Genomic DNA, 27,346 nt, shown 5'->3' with positions numbered 1-27,346 from the left:
ACCCGGTGTCAGCGATTGCGCGTCGGTGCAATAATTGTTTATTAACAATTTCGGTTTGAGCCTAACGGTTTGAGCCTAACGACTCGGGAATATTCGGAAACGGTCGGAACGGTTTCCTGAGCGCGCGAATCGTGCTCCGGTACGGTGTGTCTAACCAGTGATATAAATATAAACAAATATATTATCCGGATGCGCTCGCTCAACGGTTTTATATAATGGGTCGCATAGCGCCCCTTCGCTCTAATGATCCCGTGACTGCTGGCCGTGGGACGGCGGTTTTTATGCGCGTAATGCGCTTTTCGCCTTTTGGCCCGACCGGTGGTCGTCGGGCGGCAATATCCGGCAGGTGGACGGCCGGGTAACGATGTACATATCGTTACAAATTTAATCTCTTTTACACAGGATGGGACCTAGTGCGATCATTGGATTGGAAACGAAAGAGGGGTCAAGAAATTATTTGATTAATTAAATAAACATGTAACGAGCCGCTTCACGAGCGGTTTCGCGTGCGCGGACAGCGCAATCGGAATCAGGATTCGTGAAGGGTTGAAACACAATTGTGAGACGTTAGATATAAGTTACGTCGCTTTATTTGCCTCTCGATGACAATGGTCAGTTGTTACAGTATTGTCTGTTGACAATAATCGAAGTGTTGTGACGCCGGTCTAGACAGGTTTTTGTGCGTCTCGTTAAAGCGCCTGGCTCGTGGTGCGGGGCGCGTGCGGTAGGACGGGCGTGTGTTTGCCGGCGCGTGCTTGTGGACGCGAGGTACGCGCGATAAGGCGGGCGCGTGTTGTTAGCATGCGTTTATGGGCGCGGAGCACGCGGTGGTGCGGGCGGCAATGCCGTTACCCCGTATTGTCGCGAGTGATCTATGCGAGATTTGGTTCGATATCTCGCGGCGCGATCGGTTTACAAACGGGCGCGAAGGCGCGTACAATAACTGGCCAGGTGATCGGCGCGGACTGCAGGGCAGCGGCCCGCAGTTGGTATAAGCATCGGTGTCGGTGACGCAGCGCGTGTTCCCAGAGCAAGGTTCGTGGGAGGCGTCGTTGCGCCGAGTTCGGACGGTCGAATGTGAGGACCGTAATGCTCGAGAATACTCGAGGAGAGCGGCGAACTCGTCCACTCTCGGTCTCTACGGAGGCTTTGGGACGGGAGTTGTCTCTGGAGCAGATAGTCGAGAATTCTCGACGGAGGCTGCGAATACGTCAATCTCGAGTTCCCTGTCTTTCGACGGTTTCGGAGCAGTTTCTGGGTTAGTCACGTGCGTATGGCTCGAGCGGAGTCAGGCACCGGTCTGGTACACATCTGCAATCTGTTGGGCTTTTTATACCCTTCGGTTATGGCACCCGCGTCGTTTAACGTTCCCCTCGGGGTGGGGAAAACGGCGCGGGGTTTTTCGCTTGGAGCGTTCGGCGCTTTTCGGGAGCGCTCGGCGATAGGTTGTTTATTTACCGGTGTTCGGTATTTTTAAAAATAGAGCGCTAAGCGCCTCAGCCTTTGCCCGGCTGGTGTTCGCCGGGCGGCAGACTTCCGACGGGCGTGTGTCGGGAACGATGGGGTGATGCATCGTTACAAACATATAAATTTATTCATTCAAATGGAAAGAAAATTCTATATATGTCTTATAGTCTTTTATATAATATTTATAGCATGTTTTTATAATAAGAAAAAAACAAAAAATAATTAATTTTTAATAGTGTGCGTGCGTGCGTGCGTGCGTGCGTGCATGCGTGCGTGCGTGTGTGTGTGTGTGTGTGTGTGTGTGTTTATTTGCGGGTGATACATAAGTCCGGGGGACATCAGTCAGAGAGGTTATGATCAGGCTCTATTGTTAAATTTATATCTCTGGCTGGTAAATACAATATATCGTTATCGGAAAAATAAATAGTTAAGCAAAAAATAAAAATGTGTTAGTGTGTCATCGGGTCAGGAAATGGTGATTGGATTTAAAGGATGGTATCCGGATTGGAAGGAGAAGGAATCTTCGAGATCCGGAAGTTCAATGCAGAACTGCTGGACCGCTTTTTCAAATTCTGCGTCTAATTCTGAGGGATGAATAGATGAAGGGGAATTATTAGCGAGAATTACTGTGGAATGTGACGATAGTGATCTCGGGAAGGAACAGGTAGGGTAAGAGGAATAAATAGAGGAGAAAGAACTAGGAGTGCTAGTGTGTAAATAGCTATATGTGTTAAACTGGTTAATTGCCCTGGCTATTCTATTAGCCTTTTCTAGATTATGGTTAATTCTAGCAATATGTCTTTTAATTATTTCGATTATCTGCAAATCAGAGCGAGCCAGCACTCTCCGAGTCCTGCAAACGACTCGTCTTATATGCCTAGCCTACGATTCTAATTGGTCGACAACAATATAAAGGAATATTCTTGCACTAGGAAAATTTATGTGGTAAATATGCTAATTCGCGTAAAGAAGAAGAGAAAAATTGGCTTGTAATGACTTACTTTTTGCAATGATGGCAGGCGGGAGAGTTTACTGGTAGATAGTCGCAGTTCTTGATTGAAAAAGAGACGCCGTCGAAAAGGACACTGGTGGCGAATCGCTATGCACACGAACAATCCGTTTACACGGATTACTAATTTACTACGGATGACAGATTGAGTAGCTGAGTGACACGCGGATTGCTAATTGACAATTGATGCCGCGGACCTCGCGAGCTCCCTTTTTATAATTAGTCGATTGATCAAGGTTTGACTTTTCCGACGGACCTTTGATTCTGAAGTGGAAAGCAAAGGTTTATGTTTATTGATATTTCGTAAGGTATTTTCGTCGCTTCGTCGTTTCTTTGTTCTTTTACCGTTAGTTCTGTTACTGTATGAGATATCTATTTACTTAGAGAATATCGGTGTAGTTCTTTTTGTTTTCTCTCGGTTACTCATGGGTGTCAAAATGTTCAAAACGTTATGTGGCGCAAGATGTTCTATTCATCGGAAATCTTATTTTATTTTGCTAATCGGTAATCGTTGCAATTTTACGGAAGGAAAGAATCGTGGAGTTGTCAGGACGTAACAAAACATATATATATATATATATATATATATATATATATATATATATATATTTGCACATTTCAAATTTAAATAAAAATGTCTGCAGAAAAAAAATTTAATTTTGATGCATAGAGAAAAAAAAATAATTGTTCCTGGCGAATGGTAAACTAATATGCATATGGATCATTTTCAACATATTTTGAAAAATTCTTCTAATTACAAACCCGTAGAAACTTGGCGGTTCCAATGTCTTGATAGGATAAATCTGTTCCAAATAATAAAAAACATATACAAATATTGCATAGTTCATCAGGTCCATATGATGGACATTTTGGATATGTTGTTATTATAATACAAAGAATATATATTTATTTATGATTCTCTAAATAATAAAAAATTACATAATCATCATAAATAATTTTTGAAAAGATCATTCCCAACATAGGTTTTTGAGAATTATTCTGTTAAGTTTCCTGTTGTGCAACGACAACCGAACGATAACGATTTTGATGTTTTTGCAATAGTCTTTGCGATTTCATTGTTATTTAATACTAAACCTGTAACGGTTTACCTTTTCTGTACGCCACAGATCAGGCTCGTCGGTTTCCAGGATTCGGGAAAAGGGGAAAACTCCAATTTACTCTTCCGATAATTTTAACAAAACAGTTTATTTAAAGCATATAAAGAAATAATACAGTTAAAGCTGCGATGTACGCTACTAATAATATAAATCAAGCATTAAGCGGGGATAGCGTGAACAAGGCGATGTACGCTAATAAGGAACTAATACAATTAAAACAATGAGCGCGGGCAGCGTGAGTAATGCGGTACAAGCTAGTGCGCTGGAGCATGCATTAAGGCTTTGCCGATTTGAGTCTTATAAAATAACTAGGCTAACGCGGTATGTACAGGATCGGGCGGCTTGGCCCAGTATGTGAAAACGGAATCCGTATTTATAGACGAGAAAACGGGTCGGACTTGGACGTGACGGCTGTTATTGCGAGGATGTGCACTGTGCGGCGATGTATCCTGAAAAGGACTGGCAAGACCGGTGCTCGGCGGCTTATCATTAAAAGGACTACGCGCCAATGATGTTTTCCGCCGTCACGAGCGGGCGCGACTTTTTTCTAGTTGCCTGCGGTAGACGTATTAAATTATCCCCGATCGCGGTATGTACAAAACGGTCAGTTTTCGGTGGACTACGGGATACAACCAAACGGTACATTAATCGGTCGGTCCGGTGGGGTATAACCCCTCGGGTTCAACAAATCGGTCGGTCGGTCAGTTTACCGGAGTACCCGGTGTGCGAATCGGTTGGTCCGGTGAGATGAAACCACCCGGTATATCGGTTCGGTCAGTAACGCGTTTTCTTAATTTAACGTCGTCCCAGCAACCGGAAAGCCCGGCATAATCACGAGAAGTCCGTGGCCTGGTGTAACGGAATGACGGGAACCGCCGTCCCAGCAACCGTGTAACCCGGCCTAACCACGAGTAGCCCGTGGCCTGGTGCAGCAGAGATATTCGGAGAGCGTCTGCCAGAAACCGGGAATCCCGGCCTAACAACGAGTAACCCGTTGCCTGGTGTCTGCGGAGCTTGGTTTCGGATCTTGGTTCGGACAGGATTCAGGATCAGGAACTGGTAACGATACGCTCGCCGGACCGCTTTATATACCCGGCGCGGCTCTCCCACTCACGCGATTCGGCGCGTGATAGGGCGGTCCCCTTGGTGGGGTTCGCGTCATAGATGCGAGCGTTTAGGGGCGCCGTAGGCGCCATGCCTCATTTGGCGGGCGGATGGTCTGCCCGCGAGACTGGTAACGATATCGTTACAAACCTGACAAAGTAAAATATAATTACAGTTTAATGAGTTTACATTTACTAAAAATTTTTGAATCTAATGTAATTGAGCATTTTCCACTAGATTTACGCTATGGTGCTCCTCAAAATATGCCATTAGGAGTAGTCAAAGCGAGAGAAGATGAAGCAACTCGTATACGTAAGATACGTCAACATGAAACGGAACAACAAAAATTGAATCGTTTGGAAAAAGTTTACAATAGTCAATCTAAGAAAAAATTAAGTAATAATCAATTATTAATATCAACAGATGAAAATATTTCAAAAGAATTTATAAAAACAACAAATAATATTGAAGAAACTGATAAATATTTTCAAAATAAAAATAATATTAAAAATAATGTTGATGACAAAATTAACGATAACACTAATAATTTATGTAATAATAAAACAAATAAAATCAAAATTTACGAACAAATTTGTGCAAACAAAGATTCTGAAAATAAATGTGCTGAAAAACATTTTTGATATGAAGATACTGTTCAATTAAAAAATATTATATAATAAAAAAACAATGTGTGCAAGATTTAAAAAGCCTTTCTAATAATCAGATATGTTATATAAAAGATTTAAAAATTAATCGAGCTAAAAAACGACATTGATTCGAACAAGATTTAAAAAATAATCACGCTAAACAACGGTATAGATATAAAAATAATTTAGAAGCTAATTGAGCTAAACAACGACATCGATACAAATAAAATTTAGAAAACAATCGTGCTAAAAAATAATATTATTATAGTCAGGATATAGAAAATAATTGCGCTAAAAAACGAAATTTATATAATTAAAATATAAAACAACGTACACAAAAATGTATACGTTATTCTAAAAATCTACATGAGTGAGATAGACAAAAAAATTAGATCTTAATCATAAATGGCTTTATAATAAACGATATTATCAGAAAAGTAAAAAATCTTTACTTGCCATAAAAAATCACAATATTAAAAAAAAGTTATTAAAAAATACGAACAATTTAGGTTGCGAAACACCATAAAACTTCGTCATTCTTTAGAAATTTTTATAAAAGATATTGCAAAGAAGCTCAGAATTAAAGGTCATATTCAAAAACAATTATAAGCCGAAAAAATCGTACGTTGGTGTATGTATATTAAAAACAAATATGTTAGCAATATATACAAAATGTTAGCTTTGATTAAAAAAAAATCGGAAGTGAGTTTGACTTTTGTCGCTGAATGTTTTACAATTGAAGAAAAATTATATGCGTTATATGGCATATCTTGGCATACAGCCTCATCTAAAAATTATTTTATTTAGTCTGCATATCATAATATAACGTTACCGGATCCTCTGATGTTGAATAAGGAAGGACAAGTAATAAATATATTACCGTTAATAGAAGAACAAGCAAAAAAGTCATGGTTGTGCGATACTTTATGTAAAATAAACGATCCATTTTGAATTGATCGTTACCAAAAATCCGTCGAAACTATAAATACATGTACTTTAAGAAATGTACCAGAATTGATATGATGTATTTATGAATGTACTATGAAAACTTCAAACGAGAAATTGGGCCATAATCATAGCTGTCATATTGATTTAACATTTTGCAAAGGAATGTTTCTTCCAGTTCAATTATTATCGCCTCATTTTCCAAAAGTAAGAAATATTAAACGGTTAATTTATCAACTTACAAATTTTTATCGAAAGATGGAAAATCTTGATAAGGCATTATTCAAGCTGATTTAAATATATTGAATGAAATTGTTACTTCTGCACCAGAAAAAGCATATATATGTATAAACATCAACAAACAGACACACTTCTGAGCGATGATAATATTATTTCTAGATATTGTAAAGCGTTTGAAGCTTTGATCAAATGTTCAACAGACACACCACGACATATTTGCGTATCATGTGAAAGATTGTGTTATAAAAGAAATGTTTCTAAAGTCAATAGTCTTCAAACATAAATAGACATTCAAATTTGGAGAGATTTAATGGCACATAGACAACAACAAAAAATTAACGCGGAATATATATGTAATTATTGTGCAGGCAAATTTCGTAAAGGTTTAATATCTGCATATTGCATTTTGAATAATCTTTTCACAGATGATGTACCTGAAGTAATATCATCTCTTAACACATTTGAAAAAATTGTTATACAGAGAGTTAAAGCATTTCAAATTGTCTTCAAAAACTGTTATTAATAAAAGGTTACCTCAAAGACAAAACATTTCATTTACCACTTCCATTACAGGAGACATTGAATAAATTATGTTCTACTACTGACCCAATAAATGATAATCACGAATTACATATTTTAATTAGAGGTTCCCGACAAAATCAAAGATTATTTGGAAAGAGATAGTTGACATTAAGAAAGTATTTGATGTTTTAACGTGGGTAAAACGCAATAATACTTTATATTCTCATATTTTGTTGCAAAATGATCACAATGATTTATGTTTGACAAAATTAAAAAATTCAGAATTTCAAATAGAAGAGACAGAAAATAATACAGAAGCGACATTGGATGATGAGCCTAAATTATTAAATGATCCGATAGAAAAGATTAAAAATGATATAGAAGTTACATTAGAGGGTCAAGAAAGCAGTGTTAACTTACTAAGGAAAATGATGGCTGTTACGAACAATATACTATATATCCTTTATATCAAAAGAAGACAAATAAAACTACGACAATTTTATATCAAATGTTAAAAATTTACGACTTGCCTTTGGATAATCTTGAACAATATTTAGATTTAATGTGATTTCCAGATTTATATCCTTTTGGTATTAATGGACAACATGAGTTTAGGCAAGTCAAACTTTTCGATCATGAATTTATTAAATGTCGTCTGTAACGGTTCATCTTTCCCGTACGCCGCGGATCAGGCTCGTCGGTTTCCAGGATTCGGGAGAAGGGGGAAACTCAAATTCGCTCTTCCGATATTTTCAACAAAAACAGTTTATTTAAGTTTAATAAAGGAATTAATACAATTAAAGCAAGGCAAGCAGTAAGCGCGTACAGCTTTAACGTATCGCGATATAGATTAGCTCGTTCGAGCTCGCTTTATCATGCAACGGCTTCATCAAGGCTTTGCATGCAAAAGTGTTACTAAGGCTAATGCAGTATATACAAAATCTGTCGGTTTAAAGCAATATACAAAAGCGAAATTTCGTATATACACTCGAGAAGAGTCGGGCTCGGTTATGATGTGCTATCATTCCGAGGATTTGCACTTCTCGGCGATATATCCTGAAAAGGATTAGCAAGGCTGGTGCTTGGTGACTTATCATTAGAAGGACTAAACGCCCAAGACGTTTTAGCTATCACGGACGAGCACGACTTTATTACTAGAGCAAGCGGCAACTTACAAGCTAGGCAGGAATATGTTCTAACGCGGTATGAATAAGCGGTCGGACTGGAAAGCCGGTTGGTCGGTGTGATGAAATAACCCGGTATAACGGATCGGTCGGTCGGTTTAACTGAATAACCCGGTATAACAAATCGATCGGTCTGGTGGGATATAACCACCCGGTACAAATAATCGGTTTAACAGAGTAACCCGGTATAACGAATTGGTCAGTCTAGCGTGGTATGATTACCCGGTATAAGCGGTCGGTTCGTATCGCGATGTTCTCTTAGCCTAACGCTGTCCCAGCAACCGGGAAGCTCATGGCCTGATGTAACGGAGTGACGGGAATCGCCGTCCCAGTAGAGATGCTAGTTTTGCGTTTTGCGCCCGCTGCCGGCGCATGTAGGGGAGTAGCGCACAAAAGGAACGAGCCATGTACGTATGCGCTCGGCGCTCGGGCAGAAAAAAAGAAGAAAAAAAGAAAGCTTTATTTATAAAGCGCTCTGGGACAAAATTCCTTCAAACGCCATAAATACTAATACATTAAAGAAAGTAAAAATACATTTAAAGTAACAATGTGTGCGCAATATTCTTAACATGTAAAAAAACTGCTTATATATAAATATGGTTTACGGTTATGGCTTATATATAAATATGGTTTACGGTTATGGTTTATGGTTATGGCTTATATATAAATATGATCTACAATCTTAAGAGGATCCTTAAGGTCTGTTTTACCGATCAAAACGCGAATATTAAGTTAAAGTGCATAATCTTTTTGTTTATTATAAATATCGATAAATCCTTTTCCATAATTAAAGTATATATAATAACGTACTCGGGTAGATATGATTTCATATAAAAAGTGAAAAAAAATTACAAAATTACAGTTTAGTTATCCGTCAACATTTATTTAATACAAAAAATTTGTAATCTGCACGTGCCTAATCAATAACAATCTGACTTGGCATTTCATCAAAGAGTATCAGTGAACTTAGAAAAATGAGTTTAGAAGCTTTGTAAAAAAGATAATGCAATCTAAAATTTTCGTGCATATGTGTGTGTGCGAGATCGAGGCTCAAGAGTAAAACAGAGCAGTAGATTAGTTGCATGATGTCGCGATAGACAGAGCTGCAATCTTATATGACAAAGACAGACATATTCGTACTATCTTCGTCTCTTTCATGTGTGTAGAGCAAAATACATGTTGCAGAGTATGTACACACTAACATTATTGCAGTTTCTCTATCTTTTTTCTTTCAATCTCTTCTTCACTCTGTCTCTTTCTAATCGCTCGCTCACTATGTACTACGTATCGTTTCATGCTCCTCGCATATTCACTTATACATTCACTTGCGCTTCTCTCTCTCTCTCTCTCTCTCTCTCTCTCTCTCTCTCCTTTTGTTCATTTATTATCCTTTTATTCCCATTATTATATATTTGTTCAATATTATTCTATTTTATTCTTATCTTTCTACACAAAAATAAATTAATCAATTTATGTATTTTTATTTTATACAACATAAATGAGATGTAGAAGTTATTTTTTTTATTACAACAAATGTATATACAGAAACATACACACATGTATAATACTTTTTTTATTTATAAAATATACAATATTTCATTTATGCTCTATAAAATATAAAAGATGAATAATGAATAATGAATAAAAATGATGAATTTTTATCAAGTAGAAAAAAAATAAAAATAAAAATCAAATAAAAGAATATAATAATGCGAATAAATGAATACAAGCAAAGAAAGAAAAAAAGAGAGAGAGAAAGAGAGAGAGAGAGAGAAAGAGACACAGACAGACAGACAGACAGACACAGACAGAGAGAGACAGACGGACAGAGAGAGACAGACGGACAGAGAGAGACAGACGGACAGAGAGAGACAGACGGGCTGAGAGAGACAGACAGACAGAGAGACAGACGGACAGAGAGAGACAGACGGACAGAGAGAGACAGATGGACAGAGAGAGACAGACGGACAGACGGATAGAGCAGACAGACGGACAGATAGTTTATAAAATATACTATATAAAATCATTATTGTTATAGATATATGTATGATGTGTATGTGTGTGTGTAGTGTGTGTATGTGTGTAAAAACAAGAATTATATTCTAAAAAAAATAAACTAAAACTATATACTAAAACTAAAACTAAAACTAATTATAATTATAATAATAATAAAAATATAATAATAAAAATTAAATTATAAAACTAAAACTAAAACTAATTATGATTATAATAATAATAAAAAATATAATAATAAAAAATTATAATAATAAAATAAAAACTAAATCAAGAAAAAATCAAGAAAAAATTAAGCTAAATAAAATTTAAAAAATTAATAAATACAATTTTAAATAAAAATAAAAATAAAACTAAATTAAAATTTAAAAAAATTAAATTAAATTTAAAAAAATTAAAAAATTTAAAATTAAAAAAAAATTATGTGTCCAGGTTGTGCGGACGATGAGGGCATATATCCGGATAGTCCGGATGATGCGGGTACATATCCGGGTGGTACGGACGACGCGGGCACAAATCCGGGTGATACGGACAATGCGGGCATATATCCCGGTGGTGCGGACGATGCGGGCACATATCCCGGTGGTGCGGACGATGCGGGCACATATCCCGGTGGTGCGGACGATACGGGTACATATCCGGGTGGTGCGTACGATGCGGGCACATATTCCGGTAGTGCGGACGATGCGGGCACATATCCCGGTGGTGCGGACGATGCGGGCACATATCCGGATGGTGCGTACGATGCGGACACATATCCCGGTGGTGCGGACGATGCGGGCACGTATCCCGGTGGTGCGCACAATGCGGGCACATATCCCGGTGGTGCGGACGATGCGGGCACATATCCCGGTGCTGCGGACGATGCGGACACATATTCGGATGAGCCGGCCACGTATCCGGACGATGCGAGCATATAACGCCTTAATTTTTTTCTCTTTATTTAGTGCCCTTCTGATGGCTTCATTGATCCGCTAAAAAAAATATTAAAATATTAATATTAATAAAGCAAGAGCAAAAAAGAGTGAAGGAGTAAGCGAGATGACAAACATCAAAAAAATCTCACTCGCCAGGCTTATCTGTAATGTTTGACGTATATATATCATCTTATTATATTAAATAAAATCTCTGTATCTCACATTTTATATGAGTGTTACTGTTCGAGATTGCAACGATCTCGAACTTCGCATTTTTGTTGCCGCGCGACCGCGTCATCGCCACGCGCGCGATGCGAGGTAGCATTTTCTGCGACCGAGCGAAAACGCGCGGCAACAACAAACATCGTCGCCTTTCTCGAAGGATCTAAGGTAAAATTGCGACAAACAAGTCACCTAAAAACTGTCGGCGGAAATGACTAAATTTCGGGGACCTTCTGGATCCTTCGAGAAGGCGACGACAGTATAAAAGTAAGCCGCCAACCGAGCGCGGCGCATTCCGCTCAGAGTACTTTGACGCGTGTACGCTATTCAAGTGAGATAAAGATTCGGTCTCGTTTATTGAAATAGACATATTTCAGTGCCGTTGTGTGACTACCGGAGCAACTCCGAGACAGACGATTTATCGCTGTTTATCCGCCGCGTGCGAATTATAATCGTATCTCGCGTATGATTAATATAGCAAAGTGTTAAGATTCTATTCATCTTAGAATCGAGTGCGTCTCGATACTCGCGGGTGTCGTTGTCCGTCGGCCGTCTCATTTCGCGCTTGTCTCTTTTGGAACACGCTCGCTCGCACGCTCACTATAACTTTCTCGCTCTTATTCTGTAAAACGCAATTTGCCATTGTTTTAATAAAATGTAAAATATAAAAAAGCACCAGTATTTTTGCAATATGGTGTCTATACATTAAAATAAAATTGTTTCCAATTTACTTCTAAAAAGGCTTCGGATAACGATTCACAAATGGCATGTTTTTTAGCGTGAGAATTTTAGTGCAAATCATTATCTACTATCATTATTTCACGTAAAACACGCCGATCCTCTTATTGTTAGTATACGATGATCTAGTATATACAAAAATCAAGTTTTTTCCTATTTACGCTTAAATTTAGATAGTAATTGGTGAATTAGTATTATTTCGATAAAGTGCCAACCAAAAAGATTTTATTCTGCGAATCAATATTGTCCTAAGGCAAAACATATATCTGCCTTTTTACAGTGTAGGTCGATATATATTGAAATATAATGTTTTATAATTTAATGTCTAAAGAGTTTGAGATATTAATTTGTAAAATATTATTTTTTTAGTAGCTTGAGAAATTGCTGAAATTTCAATAATTTTTATGAAAACTATATCAATTCTAAAATAAACATATTTAATTACCATTTTTATAGAAAACTAGAACATTACAAGCGCGCGCTACTTGCGCACTATTTATCATATCATATTTGATTTTCATATATATTGTATGCAAATATATTAGTATATATCGTTTTGTTCTTTATAATAATATATTTTATAATTAATATATTTTAAATTTATATTAATATAAAATAATAAATATATATTCATATTTTTAGTTTTTAATCTATACGTGATAAAATTATTATATACAGAATGTCTGATAATAATAGTTGCACTCGTATTGTGTAGAGCTTAAAACTAAGGAGAAAAGTTCTGTATCATTTTGCGATTTTTGTAATAATTATTGAGAAGTAAATTAAAAAAAATAAATCAAAGTACAAACTCTTTATTGTAAAATAACATTAATTCAATTAAATAACTATTATGAATCAGCGGAAATTGATGCGCGTACATTATTTTTATTTTTAATAAATTACATTCTAATCATAAAAATTATATTAAAATATAACGAACGTTTCGACTCCTTTTTTGGGTCTTCTTCAACGTGATACATATGAAATTCTTCCAAAATACACGATTATTATCAGACGTTCTGTATAAGATAAAATTAATATATAAACCGATAAAACCAATACGTTTTGTGCTTAAAGTCTATCAGACCTTAAGTAGATTTTTCACTTGATATCTGATAAATCCTAAGTATTTTCAAAATCTCTCTTTTTCTTTGCTTTTTATTTTTCACGAATATTTTCTCTATGTGAACAATCTATTATTCATAATAAAATATAGCACAATGTATTCTAATTCATTTCTAATTATTAAAAATTATGACAACGTTATTAAAATAATCTAAAAAAATCTTAAACATGTTCAAAAGAAAATATAAAACCTCCGTTATAGCCAAAAGAAAGTATAATTATGAACAAATCTATTTATATGGATTGTTTTTTGATTATAATAATACATTAAATCGTTAACTGTCAAAACATGCAATCTCCACGATGACAGCTATTTATGAAGTGTGTACAACGAGAGAATCAGGTTGCGTTCTGATATTCATTACCAGTACTGAAAATCTATAATTTATGTCACGTGCACTAAATTTTCAGTACTAACATGTATCAGAACGCAACACAAAAAGAAGCAACAATAATCGATAATCATGCCTTCTTTAGAAAGGATACCTTTTTCATACTTATAAAGGATTTTTCATATTTTTACGATTTATAAAGAATATAACGGACTAAGAAACTTGAAATGTTAACATGCTACATAATTCTTGTTAAATGTTTGGTAATCATATTTTGAAACTTTTAGAAATTAAATTTTTTTTATATTATAAGATTTAATTATTTTAAAATTTATAAGAGTGATCATAATTTCTTAAATTATTTTTTTATTGCAATGCTCTTTATCTTTTTATAATATTTATTATAAAGTTAATAAGATTTATAACAAAATTATGTTGGTGAAAAAATAAAATAAACAAGATAAGATAAAAAGTAAAAAAATAAATCTAAAATAAAAAAGTAAATTTTTTTGCAATTTTTGTTTACCGTTAAGTAATAATATAATAATATATCGACAAAAATAGTTAGCGACACATATTTAAAAAATCTTATTAATACGATCTTATAAAATTAATACAAATATAATACAAATTTGTGTGATATATTAATCTGACATATTATCTCCAAAGTGATAAATGTGTAATATTCTTATCTTATTGACATATACAAATAGATGATATAAATAAATGTATGCAAAAATAATAAATAAAATATATAAAAAAACAAAATACAAAAGCGATGACATAACTAATAAACAAAATTTAAAGAAGTGCAATATTAATGTTTATCTATCGATTTTTAACTTTTTCAAAGATATATAAGATTTATAAAGTATTATAAAGTATTGTAATATTAAGTAGGCGTTAATATTTAGGATACATTAGTTCAAATTAGAAATATTTTTAAGAAAAATATATCTTTGTGCATTTTTTATTTTTATTATTAAATATTACAAGTATACGTATCTGTTTTACAAAAAAGTCGGCAAAAATTCTTTATTAAAGAATAAAAATTCCTTATGATACATCGAAATTTTGACACATTGCAAACAAGAAACTAATTATCGCTGATTGGTGGAAAAAAGATTTTTAATTTAATATACAAATGTACAACTTTTAAATGAAGATGTAATGCTGAAACTATTAATTCTAAAGAATTTTTCTACAAATAATATAATGAAATTCGAGAAAAGATTTAATGCAAAACTTGAAATGATATAAATGTGTAAAAAATATTTTTAATAATTGCGGAAACATTACAAGTATAAATAGTACAACATAATAATAAATTTCTTAACAATATTCTAACAATTATAACAACTCTCATATAAATCTCCGTAAGTTAAAAAATTAATTTGTTTCCGTAAATCTTGCAAAGCTCTAATAATAAAAGGAAAAATACAAAAAATAAGAAGGGCATGTAATAGAGAGATAATAAATAATAGATTTTTGAAATATTTAACATACATATATTATATTTGTTTTGACGATCGATCTAAAGAATATAAGTAGCAAAGTTGATAATAAAATTATATTCGTTATATCAAACATAACATTTCTATAATTATATTCTTTATATTAAACATAACATAATATTCTTAAGATATAACAGTCTTTCTTTGTATTTGCTTATGTTTATATATAAACTAATAGATATACATTATATTATATTTGTTTTGACAATTGATCTAAAAAATTTAAGTATCAAAGTTGATAATAAAATTAAATTCTTTATATTAAACATAACATAATATTATTAAGATATAACAGTCTTTCTTTGTATTTGCTTATGTTTAAACTAATATATATGTATAAACTATATATGTATAAACTATATATGTAAACTAATAAAATAATTGCTTAACGCTAGCTAAAGCTATATTTAAAAAAAATGGTTAAATTTTTATTAGATTCCAACGAAAACATATGATCATTTGTGATTATTAATACTTATTGATCAATTATAATTGACATTAAGAAGATAAGAAAAACTAACAAAAATATGGCTCTGCTTTAATATTTGAATGCATATTACTTTTTAAATATGTCTTTAAAAAATGCTTAAATAAAAAAATAAAAAGCTTTAACTGTTAGCTAGAACAAATATATAATTCTTTAAAATAAAAATTGAATATATTGATATATTCTACGATGTAAGAATGTTTTAAATATTTTGTTTTTAATTTTTTTAGTTCACAGTACATGCCAAATGTCGTTTAAATTAAATATAGCTAAAAAAAACGGTTAAGATTTTAAAAATCTTTGTTTCTGTTTCTGATTCATTAATCACGCTTTTATCATAATAGCAGTTCTACGTTTCAAAGCGATTGGATTCTTCTTAATTAATTCTTGAATTTCGTGCAACGATGGTAACTTGTTTTTCATGATACAGCTTCCAAAGGAACTCAATAAATTTTTTTTTCGGTTTCATTCCAATGTACTCTTTTACATTACCCATATGGTGATGCTAACAAAATAAAAAATAGAAAATATTTATAAATAAAATAAAGAACAGAAAATATATTTAACAATATCAACTCTTACACCATATTTTTTATAAAACTTACTAGAACGTTTTCTTTTCTGAGAAAAGTATTTTTCTGTTTCTGTTTCACTGTCGCTTGAAAAAAAGACATTCGAATCTAAAACGTTGTAATAATAAAAATTAATAATAAAAAATAATAATAAAAATAAACATATAAATTTATTTTACATCAATTTTTCTATTATTAATCATACTTGTACAATATTACGACTATCAAAAGACAAATCTTGTACTTTCTTCCTTGATTTTTCATTTCATCAATTTTGTTTTATAGAAATATTATAAAATATGCAAAATAAAACAGATGATTTTTTTAATAATATTTCATAAGTTTATTAATAGTTTGTTGAAATAAAAATATATAGGTAACAAATAAGTTCTATTAATAACTCCCGATTATATAAATATTAATATAAAAATTTAAATCTTTTTAAAATAAAAGTTAATTTTTATTTAAGTTTTTATATAATATTTTAGATCTTTTATAATTAACTACTGTAAAAAATGCATAAAATACTTACTACAATTTAAAGTATTCGGATTTATATCGTTTTCAGAAGCATTATTTATATCTTCATCACTTTTTTCTTTGTTATTATTATTTTCATCTTCATTTTTGCCACTTGCAGATTATAATAATCTGAACATTCGTAAAATTTCTCGATGAACTACTGGCATTCTATAATGTTCACGATGAATTTTGTCCTCATGTCCCATGAAATTAGCTAGATCCATAATTTCTGTATCCGTTAAGTTTAAGTTGACTCCTAATGTTGCTACATGCTTACGCAGAGTAGTACCTCTTAAAATTTCAGGCTGATTAGTTCTACATTCAATTGAAAATTTGCGCATCAGATCACATGCTTTTAAGTATGCATGTTTACGAGAATCCATATTAGGAATACCAAAAACATAAGGATTTGATAAGCTAACACCGCCTTTTTTTTTGTATCGAAGAATTAGTTCTACACATTTTTGTAATTCAGAATCCAATAAAACAGTTACAGTACGACTCAGCTTTCCTCGTATCGTAAATCGCACATATTCCATCGCTATTTCTTGGCATTCAAACGAAAGTGTATTAAACCCATCCGTATTCGTCTTTGGATCAATTTTTTGATAATTCTTATAATCTTCAATTAAAGTCTTTCCCATTTCTTCTGCTCTCCGTCTATTAAATAGCTGCATTGATATTAATGTACTTTCAAAAAGGTTGAGCCAATTTTTAAATGAAAACTTTAATTTTAGATTATTCAAAGCTGTAATACGTTGCAATTTCAAAAAGTTGTCCAATTTTTTAATATCATCAATGAAAGGAAGAATAACTTTCTTTTTTCTTTTTAGTTGCATTTGCGTTTCTAAAGCAACTTTATTGACTGCTGGGCCATATTCATTATTTAACAATGTTAAAAAATTTTCTACCTGTTTTTGTTTTACAATATTATCTTCGAATATTGTCAAAGAATTTAGCGTTTTTTCTGTAGTTTTTAATAATGTGCCCAATTAAGTTGCTAATGACGGAATTTTATAAGTCTTTGTTGAAGAATCAAAACCAGCAAGAATGTTTATGACGTCGATGCATATTCTATAATATTTTGGATGATAAACTGATGATAAATCATCTATATCTTGACAATGCTGTTTAATTTCTAGAAGGAAACGTCCAAGTTGTCTCAATCGCTGTCGTATCATATCGTGATGGTGCGGAGATGGATATTTCAGACAAAGTTTATTTCCATGTTCCATAATTAATTGATCATAACGAATAAGACGTATGATTTTGTCGTCACGACATCGTGGCATTTTGACTATTTAGCGTAAAACATTGTCAACCTCGCTTGCATATCTATCCACAATTTGCCGACTAAGAACATTACAAGTTTTAGTACCTTTACGTTTTTGATCAATGCAATGTGCTGTATGACGTCTTAAATTTAATTTATTGAAGAATCCTTTACATTTTGGGCAAGCAATATAATCTCGCGCAGTGTATTTACATTTTTCAGCAGGTCTTCTGCATATTATCAATTCCAGTATTTACATCCATTACTAACATTGTAATAAAAATCTCCTTCCTTTTGCAACATGTTAATCAAATTTTTTCTTTTGTTACATTTTTTTGGTAAGTTACTAAAATCTTTTACTTGTTTTTCATCTTTATGCTTTCTCTCTAAATGCCGACTAATTTTTGATTGCCATGTTTTGCAAAATAAACAGAAATGTTTTCTAAAAATACGCTTAGATCCTTTTAGTGGAGCTGATTCAATATACATTTCTTCATCATTGCGCGATGATTTGCCATATATATTGCTTGTTAATGAAATATTTAATCCTGAATTAGCGGAATTATTGAAAGAATTATATTCTCTTAAAGTTTTATTTGAAGATATATTTGAAACAGGTTCATAATTTTCCTCATTATCAGATAAATGTTCAGATGGAATATATTCACTGTATGAATCAGAAAATTCACTATTATTTTGAGAATCTGAAACAATTAAAATATTGTAAAATAATATTATTTGAATTTTACTTAAATAATACTAAATTTAAATTAAAAATATTAAATACTTCTTTTGGTGAATGAACTAAAAAGTTTTTTTCATACAGTTTAAAGTCATCAAAATTGGTTTTCTCTGTTAAAACGTGTAGTGTATCATTCATCATTTCTTCATTGTTATTCCTAAAAAGTTTAATATATTAAAGAAAACTATTAATCACATATAAAGATAATAGCGCATTCTCAAAAAAAATGGCTTACCAATTTAATCCAGAAGTTGATTTTTCTAATCCTTTAACTTCAATATCTTCTCATTGAGGTACTACTAATTCATTTTCGTTCCATCTCCAAATCAATTCATTATTTATTGACTCTACTGACTCATTTATAGCTGCCATTTCAATAATAAGTCACTATTATTAAACAGAATACATAATATTGTTAATAACAATTTTAGAATAAATAGCTTTTTAATAAAGGAATACAAAATATTATTTCTTATAGATTTTTTATGCTGAATATGATACTAGTTTTAAGAATAATCCATCATGCTCCATACAATTTTTCAAAATTCAAGATCAAAGTTGTAGAAAAGGGCTATTTTTATATACTTTATCATGTTAAAATTAAAAAATGGTATGCGACATAATAAAAAGTTTTTCTTTTTAAATATAATATATTAGTAAGTTTTTCATATCTTCAAAAAAGATTTTTAGTGTATATTATTATTAATAAAATTTTCAAGATTAATTTAATTATTTTATTTAAAAGAAAATTTTTTAATACATACCATTTTTGAAGACGGCATCATAATCAGCATAAAAAGATTATACAAAATGATATTTCGCATTTTTGCATTTTTTTTGTTGAATTATATAATTTGCTTTTATGATTATTATTAATAAGTACACACATGTATAATATAAAACTTATTTACTTTTCATTCGAAGACATTTCTCGTTTTTTTTTTAGCTGGTACCACCAGTATAGAAGTGGAAAAAGGAACATCATTAATAATTGTAAGTCCATTATTTGGAACATAATCAAATACATTTTTTACATTAGTATTTTTATTTATGGCATCATCATATATATTTCCTATAAAAATACTTTCTGTATTTAAGAATAACTCACATCTGTAATTTCAGACAAAATTCAAGATAGGAGTTTATTTATAATTTTATGTAACAGAAAACATTTATAAATTTGAGAAGCATATATATGTTTTCTAGATGTATGTATTCTGTTTTCAATGTTTTTTGTTGCACATGGCACGTAAAATTATAAGTAGAATTCTATTCAGAAATCTATCACGAATTAAACTTCTGAAATGAGTTTAAACAATCAAATGTTTACCAATCTTTATCAGCTTTACCAATCAAATGTTTTTAAAGTATAAAAAGTACAAAGAAAATTTATATAATATAATTAATAATTTACCTTCATCTAGTAAAATTACATTTTGGTTTATCATTAAAGATTTGTTGCTATTCGTCGCAACAATCGATGCAAGTGTTGCAGTACTGCTCTAGTACTTGTCTTAAAATGCATTTTGTAGATGAGCTTCTAAGAAAGCTGTACTTCTTAAAGTAATTAAAGTAATTTCGTAAAATCATTAAAAGTAATTAAAGTAATTTCATAAAATCATTAAAAATATATAATGATAATATACATATATATATATATATATATATATATATATATATATATATATATATATATCGTCAGATTATTATTATATATTTTAAATTACTTTTTGTATATAATTTATAATACTATAATCGAAGACAAGAGAAAATTGGATAAATGTCTATTAATATATATAATATAATTATTTCTATTAATTTTTAAGAATTGTTCTTTAAAAAATAATAAATTATATTTAGATCACAGTAATGTATCATTATTGTATATGTACATGTAGTCATTATTTAAGATACAAGTTTTTGATACATCGTTTTTTTTTTGCTACTTGTAAATATTTTTAATACAATTATGATATAATTAATCATATTAATATATATGAAGTTAAAATATTATTACGATATTATTACGATTTGCTTACCATTTTAAAATATTTTTTGTTAATTATTAAAAATAAAATTTTGAGTTTACTGATGTTTGATCTGGATTGATGTTCAATTTTAAATTTTAATTGTACTTCCTTTCTAATGTAACTGATACGTTAATTGAATTTGTAATACAAGCTGATGAATCAAATTGCATTTCTGATACGTCAGTTAAAATAGAAGATTGATTACTATGATTAGATTTTTCACTTTCTCTCCAAGAAGTAAACTTGTGTAATTCTTTTTTATGAGCTTCGATTTTTACTCGTGGAACATCAGTTCTCAGGTTTTGTATTAACTCATTTAAAATTTGATAATTACCTACAAATAAATACACAAATAAATACACTGTATTATAGCACAAATTATTCTCTAAACAAAAATCGATTTATGTTATATAATGCAATATAAAGTATTTTAACTCACAATGAATAGCAATAAGCTGCATAGTCTCTTTATTGCATTTTTTGATAAATAAACATTTATCATGCTTTTTCTGTTGATATTTAAACTTCGTAAGATCAGTAAATTTACAAACTTCATATTGATCATTACTTGATAAAATAATAGCAAATTTCTTTTTATTATTCATTTTGCATAAGAAATCTTATTTTTTATATTCATACGATATTATAATCTTATTACCTATAATAAGATTAGGTACGCTGTCTTAGGTACACTGTGAGAATGTTAGGCGCGTTCAGCAAAAAAAACCACTCAGTAGAGGTCGCACGTGATTGGCTCTTTTTTCAAAACCAACAAATCAAGACGATAACTGAGCGTCTTTCTGCTGAACGAGGAATGCAGATAGAGATGTATGTAGAAAAGAACACTCTATTACGCTCTTTGTGTTCTCTCGTTCGCGCGTAACGTTCTCTCCTGCTATGTTTTATTTAAATAAATATATTTAAGTTAAATATAAATAATATTTTATAAAATATGATTTTCCATTCTTATTTATTAAATTAACTATTAAAGTTATTAGCAAAGATCTTGCAATTGGACTGCAAGAAAAATCATTCTATTTAATACAGTGCGACACACTTACTTCTATAAATAAAGCACGAGATTTGATGGTACGTACAATAAAAAATTCGATATTCTTATATTAAAATACAATATTCAAGCTTTTATTTAAATCCTTTCTAAAATCTTTTGCACATGGGTTTAATCTGCTACAAATTTTAAAATAATAAAATGATAAAAAATGTGTTTTTTTAGCTAGATTTCAATCCCATTTTTTTCGAAAACTTGACGTGATAGATCATTTTACTTTGCGGATTTGGATTCAACGCATAAAAAACTATAAAAAACTATTCTTTCTTTTTAGTCTGCAAAACTATGATCTGTGTAATAATTAAATATGTAATAATAAAGTTAAATAGGCTCTAAAACTACAATAAAGAATTATGATCTTCAAATAACCGTTACCCAAAATTTATGTTTTTTAAAATATAAATTTTAAGACATTATCTATAATAATAACAATTGTATTTTGCAACTCTAAAAATCAAATATTTTTAATACATCATAAAAATAGGCGAAACAAGTTTTAAAGAAACAAGTTTTTAAACTCTATCATTTTGGGATTGAATATAATCTATAAATATAATAAAAAAGTGTGCTATTATATAAAATAAATTTTGCTATGTCGAAATAATTATTAGGAATTTCAGATAGTGATTCGTAGGATAAGAACTTCTCGATATTTCAAGAAATTATCGATCAAAGAATCTTATCCTCTAAATCGTTATCTGACAGTTTTAACAAAAAATTTCAAAAAGCATACTTATCTTACATACTATTATCTTGCAATATGAAAAATCGATTCATTAAAACAAAGTATTTTCCAATTTATACCTAACTGATTTGATATAACGATTTAAGAAAGAATTTTTTTAAGCGTCAGATATTGTCGATCAAAAAAGCCTCATTTTGTAAATCATTATCTATCATGATTATTGCAAACATCACGCCGGTTCTCTTAGTATATGGTAGTAGTCCAATAAATATAAAAATAAAATTGTTTTCCAATTTACGTCTTTTTAGATGGCGCGATTTGTGAGATAATTTTGTTTCAACAAAATGTGGACAGAAAAGATCTTATCCTGCAAATTATCATCATTCATTATTTTAGCATAAAATGCAAAAAAAACATGCCGGTTCTCTTAGTATACGGTAATCTAATAAATATAAAAATAAAGTTGTTTTCTAATTTACGCTTAAATTGTTTTAGATGACGATTTGTGAGATAGTATTTTTTTGATAAAGTATTGACTGAAAAGATCTTATTAGTAATTCTGCGAATTACTATCATTTATTGTTTTAGCGCAAAATGCAAAAATATACCAGTCCTCTTACAATACGACACACACAGGCTATTTATTAAAATATAAATTTTGTTATTTTATGCCGAAACGGCTTGATTAAATTCATAGATTAGATTTTTTGTATTTTAAAAGCGTTAGAGATTTTACTTTGCAAATTGCAATTCTCCTCTTTTTCGCTCTCTTTTTATGCTAAATGCAAAAATATATTGTTTTCTTATAATACAATAATCCTATGTTACGGCGTTACCGATAGAAAACATAATAATTGATTTTTTATCATAAACGCTTCTTTACAAGATGCTTTAATCTGTTTCTTAATATTAATTAATCGGTTCCTTTTCGACAGAGGTTATCTAGATGATTTAACTAAGAATTAAAATATTATTGTTTGTAGTAAATTTTGAAATTTTATGAATTGATTTTTTGAACTTATATTTATTTTCTACACATTTTCTATAGAAATTTATTTTTTTCATTTGTGACATGCCAAAGTAAGCATTGAAAAATAGGAAAACATAAAATTCAGAACAAACAAGGCCATAGAAATAATGAACACTCATGTATGGGAATAATTTATATATATTACAAACATCAATAAATACATATATTATAAACGTCAATAAAACAACATAATGAGAAAACGAAGATGAAGCAAACTAAATAAACAGTTAAAAAGAAAAAAATAAGAGATCATAGGAAAAAGTAAAGAAGAATAAAGAAGACATGGAAAGTAATAGAAAGAATGGAATAATATTATACGTATGTAATAAAACATAAATGTAATTAGAAAATAGCTAAAATGGATACAATGAGAATATGTTGGGTCTCACAATATACGTTATGTAAATTTTTTTGTTTTTGATATTTTACTTCTAATAATATACATTTAGTAAATTCTGTAATCAGAAACAATAATTAAATATACTATGTATGCAAAGATATTTAAAATTGAGAAATATAATTGTATTTTATCATACAATAAAGTGTCGGTCCTCAATATATACGGACACTGTATGAAAACAAAAATATTTAATAACTCCAAAAAATTAATATACATATATAAAATTCTATTGATACACTCATCTACATATTGATGTATACCTATGTATTAAAAAAAATACATGTGTTAGTGTCGGACCTCACAATATACGGTTCACATATATACATATATTTATATATATAACAACTGAATAAACAAATTCATTTACATATCCATTATGCTTTCATTATATGTATTTATTATATATATATATATATATATATATATATATATATATTTTGCTACGTCCACGCGTCGACTTCGAGTTTTATCGAAACGCACGTCACAATCCGCACACTTACTCCGCGTAGCAAATAAGAACACTTATTATTAAATAAGTAAAAGAACTTTAATATTAGAACAGAACATATCAGAATACTCAAAACAGAACAGATAAACCCGATACAAAAAGAGAACGGGATCAATCGCAGAAACGTCCGCACCGAATCGAATCCGCCGCGAGACTAATATGGCGACTTAAAACATCCAAATGTCAGCCGTCGTTATAAACATCTCCCTCAAATTACAGAGTAATTGGGAAGGCTCTTATGAGGTAGTTAAAAGATTAAATGATGTGGTATATTGCATTCGGAAGTCCAAAAAGCAGGAATAAGATAGTTCATTTAGATAGACTAGCCTCTCATCATGAGAGACATATTTAGATATTTTTGATTACATCCGAGACCTAATTTGAATTTGATTCTTATTACTTGTTGTTTTGTTTAATTTTGTTTACTTTCAAAGGGATTCTGGCGGGATGGAAAGGAAATGGTGAGGATGTGATGTGGGACGTCGTATGCTGGAGGAGACTATGGTGTGAAGAATACTGAAGAGTACATCATTTAGTGTTGAAGACTGCCTCACCCGCGGTTTTCCCGACGGGTCTTAGCGCGAATGCCGAGGCAGGGGCTTGGGGAGTCCTCTTTGAGGATGTCAGGTCTACGGTGGATACCCCCTTGTCCAAAAATTTCCATGGAGCGACATGACGAACCTACCACAAGCAAAGCGAGGAGCAGAGGACACAGAAAAAGAGGAGGGTCCGGCAGTTTTCTTCACGTTCCTGAAAGACGTATAATTGGAACCGGTGATGGTGCTCGGTAACCTGTTGCAGTAGTACAGGGTAGAGCGAGGAGCCATTGAGATATCCTGGAATCTACGTTTGGAAGAAGAGAAGAATGGTCAACTCTTGAGCCTATTTTATAGATTGTCGGGACGACAATCTTATAGAAGAGGGGGGTAGTGTTACGTTCGCCTTCTGTTTCTCCGTCCCTGCGTGTCGCCTGTGCTGGTGTGCTGTTCCGTCTTCGGGAGATGATTCCTTGACGCGTTACTAAGGGAGATGTTTATAACGACGGCTGACATTTGGATGTTTTAAGTCGCCATCTTAGTCTTGCGGCGGATTCGATTCGGTGCGGACGTTTCCGCGATTGATCCCGTTCTCTTTTTGTATCGGGTTTATCTGTTCTATTTTGAGTATTCTGATGTGTTCTGTTCTAATATTAAAGTTTCTTTACTTATTTAATAATAAGTGTTCTTATTTGCGACGCGGAGTGAGTGTGCGGATTGTGACGTGCGTTTCGATAAAACTCGAAGTCGATGCGCGGATGTAACAATATAATAAATATATATAATGAAAGCATAATTGATATGTAAATGAATTTGTTTATTCAGTTATTATTTTTACTTATTAATTTTTGTTCTGTCGGTTGCTTTTTTAGATTAAAATAAAAAAAATAAAAAATTAGGAAAAATAAAATAAAAATTAAAGAATTAAAAAAAATTAGAAACAAAAATAAAATAAGAAAAATATAAAAAAAACATTAGCGACTCCAAAAATACATCATATTACATTTATATATAACAAAATAAATAAATATTTATTTTGTTGAATGTAAATGAAATATGATGTATTTTTTCCGTATTGCTTTTGCCATTTTGTAAATTTGGCAATTTTAAATTTAAATTCGAAATCATCGACCTCAATCAAAAATCTACAAGTTTCAAACGATCTCCTTCATAATTAAGCAAGTCGATATTTGTTCTTTTTTTTCGGATTTCGCCCACTGTGCGCCATAGCGGCAGAGCGTTCTCGCATACTACTAGGCACGCGACACATTGACATTCGTCCGGCTAAAGATCGGCGATGATAGGCCAGACTTCGCTCAATAACTTCTTTATTAAGCATAATAAAAAAAATAGTACAAGACTCTTCTTTTCAGTTTAATTCAATTTGCCCTTAAACTTTGGGTGTCAAAAGTTACCGGACATCCTATATATATATATATATATATATATATATATATATATATATATATATATATACAGGGTGTCCCAGACCACCCATATCATCCATTAATAAACTAGAGAGTTGGTTATTTAAAAAAAAAACAAAGCTTTTCTTTTATAAATCGGATATGCTCTATCGAATGGTGATATTTTCAATTTCCAGCCGGAAATAGGCGATTCAGACCGGAAGTTACTTTTTTTTAATGAATTATGGCATTTTGTATTACGGATTCGAATTCTATGTGAAAAAACATGAAACTTTTGTCCGAAACATTTTTTCGAAAAATATCATCTTATGTCCTTCAAATCAAAATAAGTTTTGGCGAAAAAATGTTTTTACACTATCTGCTCTCGACATAACTCAACATAACAAGATCTACGACGACGATATGGACTTTTTGTGCTTTAATTATTTTGTCGAGTTTGTTAAGACAATGGTAACCCACCACAAAATCAGATTTTTTGATTACAGATGTAACAAGTTCTGAAAAGTTGTTAATGTAGGGAATTACAAAGTAACTCTTTTTATTTTCTTTATCTGTATTGCTGTTAAATTTGTATTGTTATTAGTGAGAGTTTTAAGTCTGTGATTAATTGTGTTGAAAACCAGATGGAAAGAGTAATCATTGTCTAACAATATATTTATACACATTTTTAAATTCTTTTGGTGAAATCGAGGATGAGACAACAACATAGCCCTAACTAAATTGTATATGGTTCTTATCTTATGGCAAGTGGGGTTGTTCGAGATTGCAACAATCTCAAACTTTGCATGTTGTTGCCGCGCGATCGCGTCATCGCCGTGCGCGCGATACGAGGCAGCGTTTCTGCGACCGAGCGAAAACGCGCGGCATCAACAAACATCGTCGCCCTTCTCGAAGGATCTAAAACGAAATTGTGACAAACAAGTCGCATAAAAACTGTCGGCGGAAGTGAGCAAATTTCGGGAACCTTC

At 31.4% G+C, this 27,346-nt stretch overlaps 1 protein-coding gene across 1 annotated transcript; it reads left to right on the top strand.

Moving 5' to 3' along the window:
- The first annotated feature begins 4,788 nt into the window (after positions 1-4,788).
- Positions 4,789-11,169, top strand: LOC126850607 (keratin, type I cytoskeletal 10-like). Its single transcript, XM_050593749.1, has 4 exons — positions 4,789-4,828; positions 4,936-5,094; positions 7,335-7,460; positions 10,682-11,169. The coding sequence occupies exons 1-4, from the start codon at positions 4,789-4,791 to the stop codon at positions 11,167-11,169; spliced, it is 813 nt and encodes a 270-aa protein (XP_050449706.1).
- Positions 11,170-27,346: the final 16,177 nt, after the last annotated feature.

Source organism: Cataglyphis hispanica, chromosome 6, assembly GCF_021464435.1.
Source record: "Cataglyphis hispanica isolate Lineage 1 chromosome 6, ULB_Chis1_1.0, whole genome shotgun sequence".
Taxonomy (NCBI): Eukaryota; Metazoa; Arthropoda; class Insecta; order Hymenoptera; family Formicidae; genus Cataglyphis; species Cataglyphis hispanica.
Note: the sequence above shows the minus strand (reverse complement) of the source record. Positions and strands in the feature narration are given on the sequence as shown.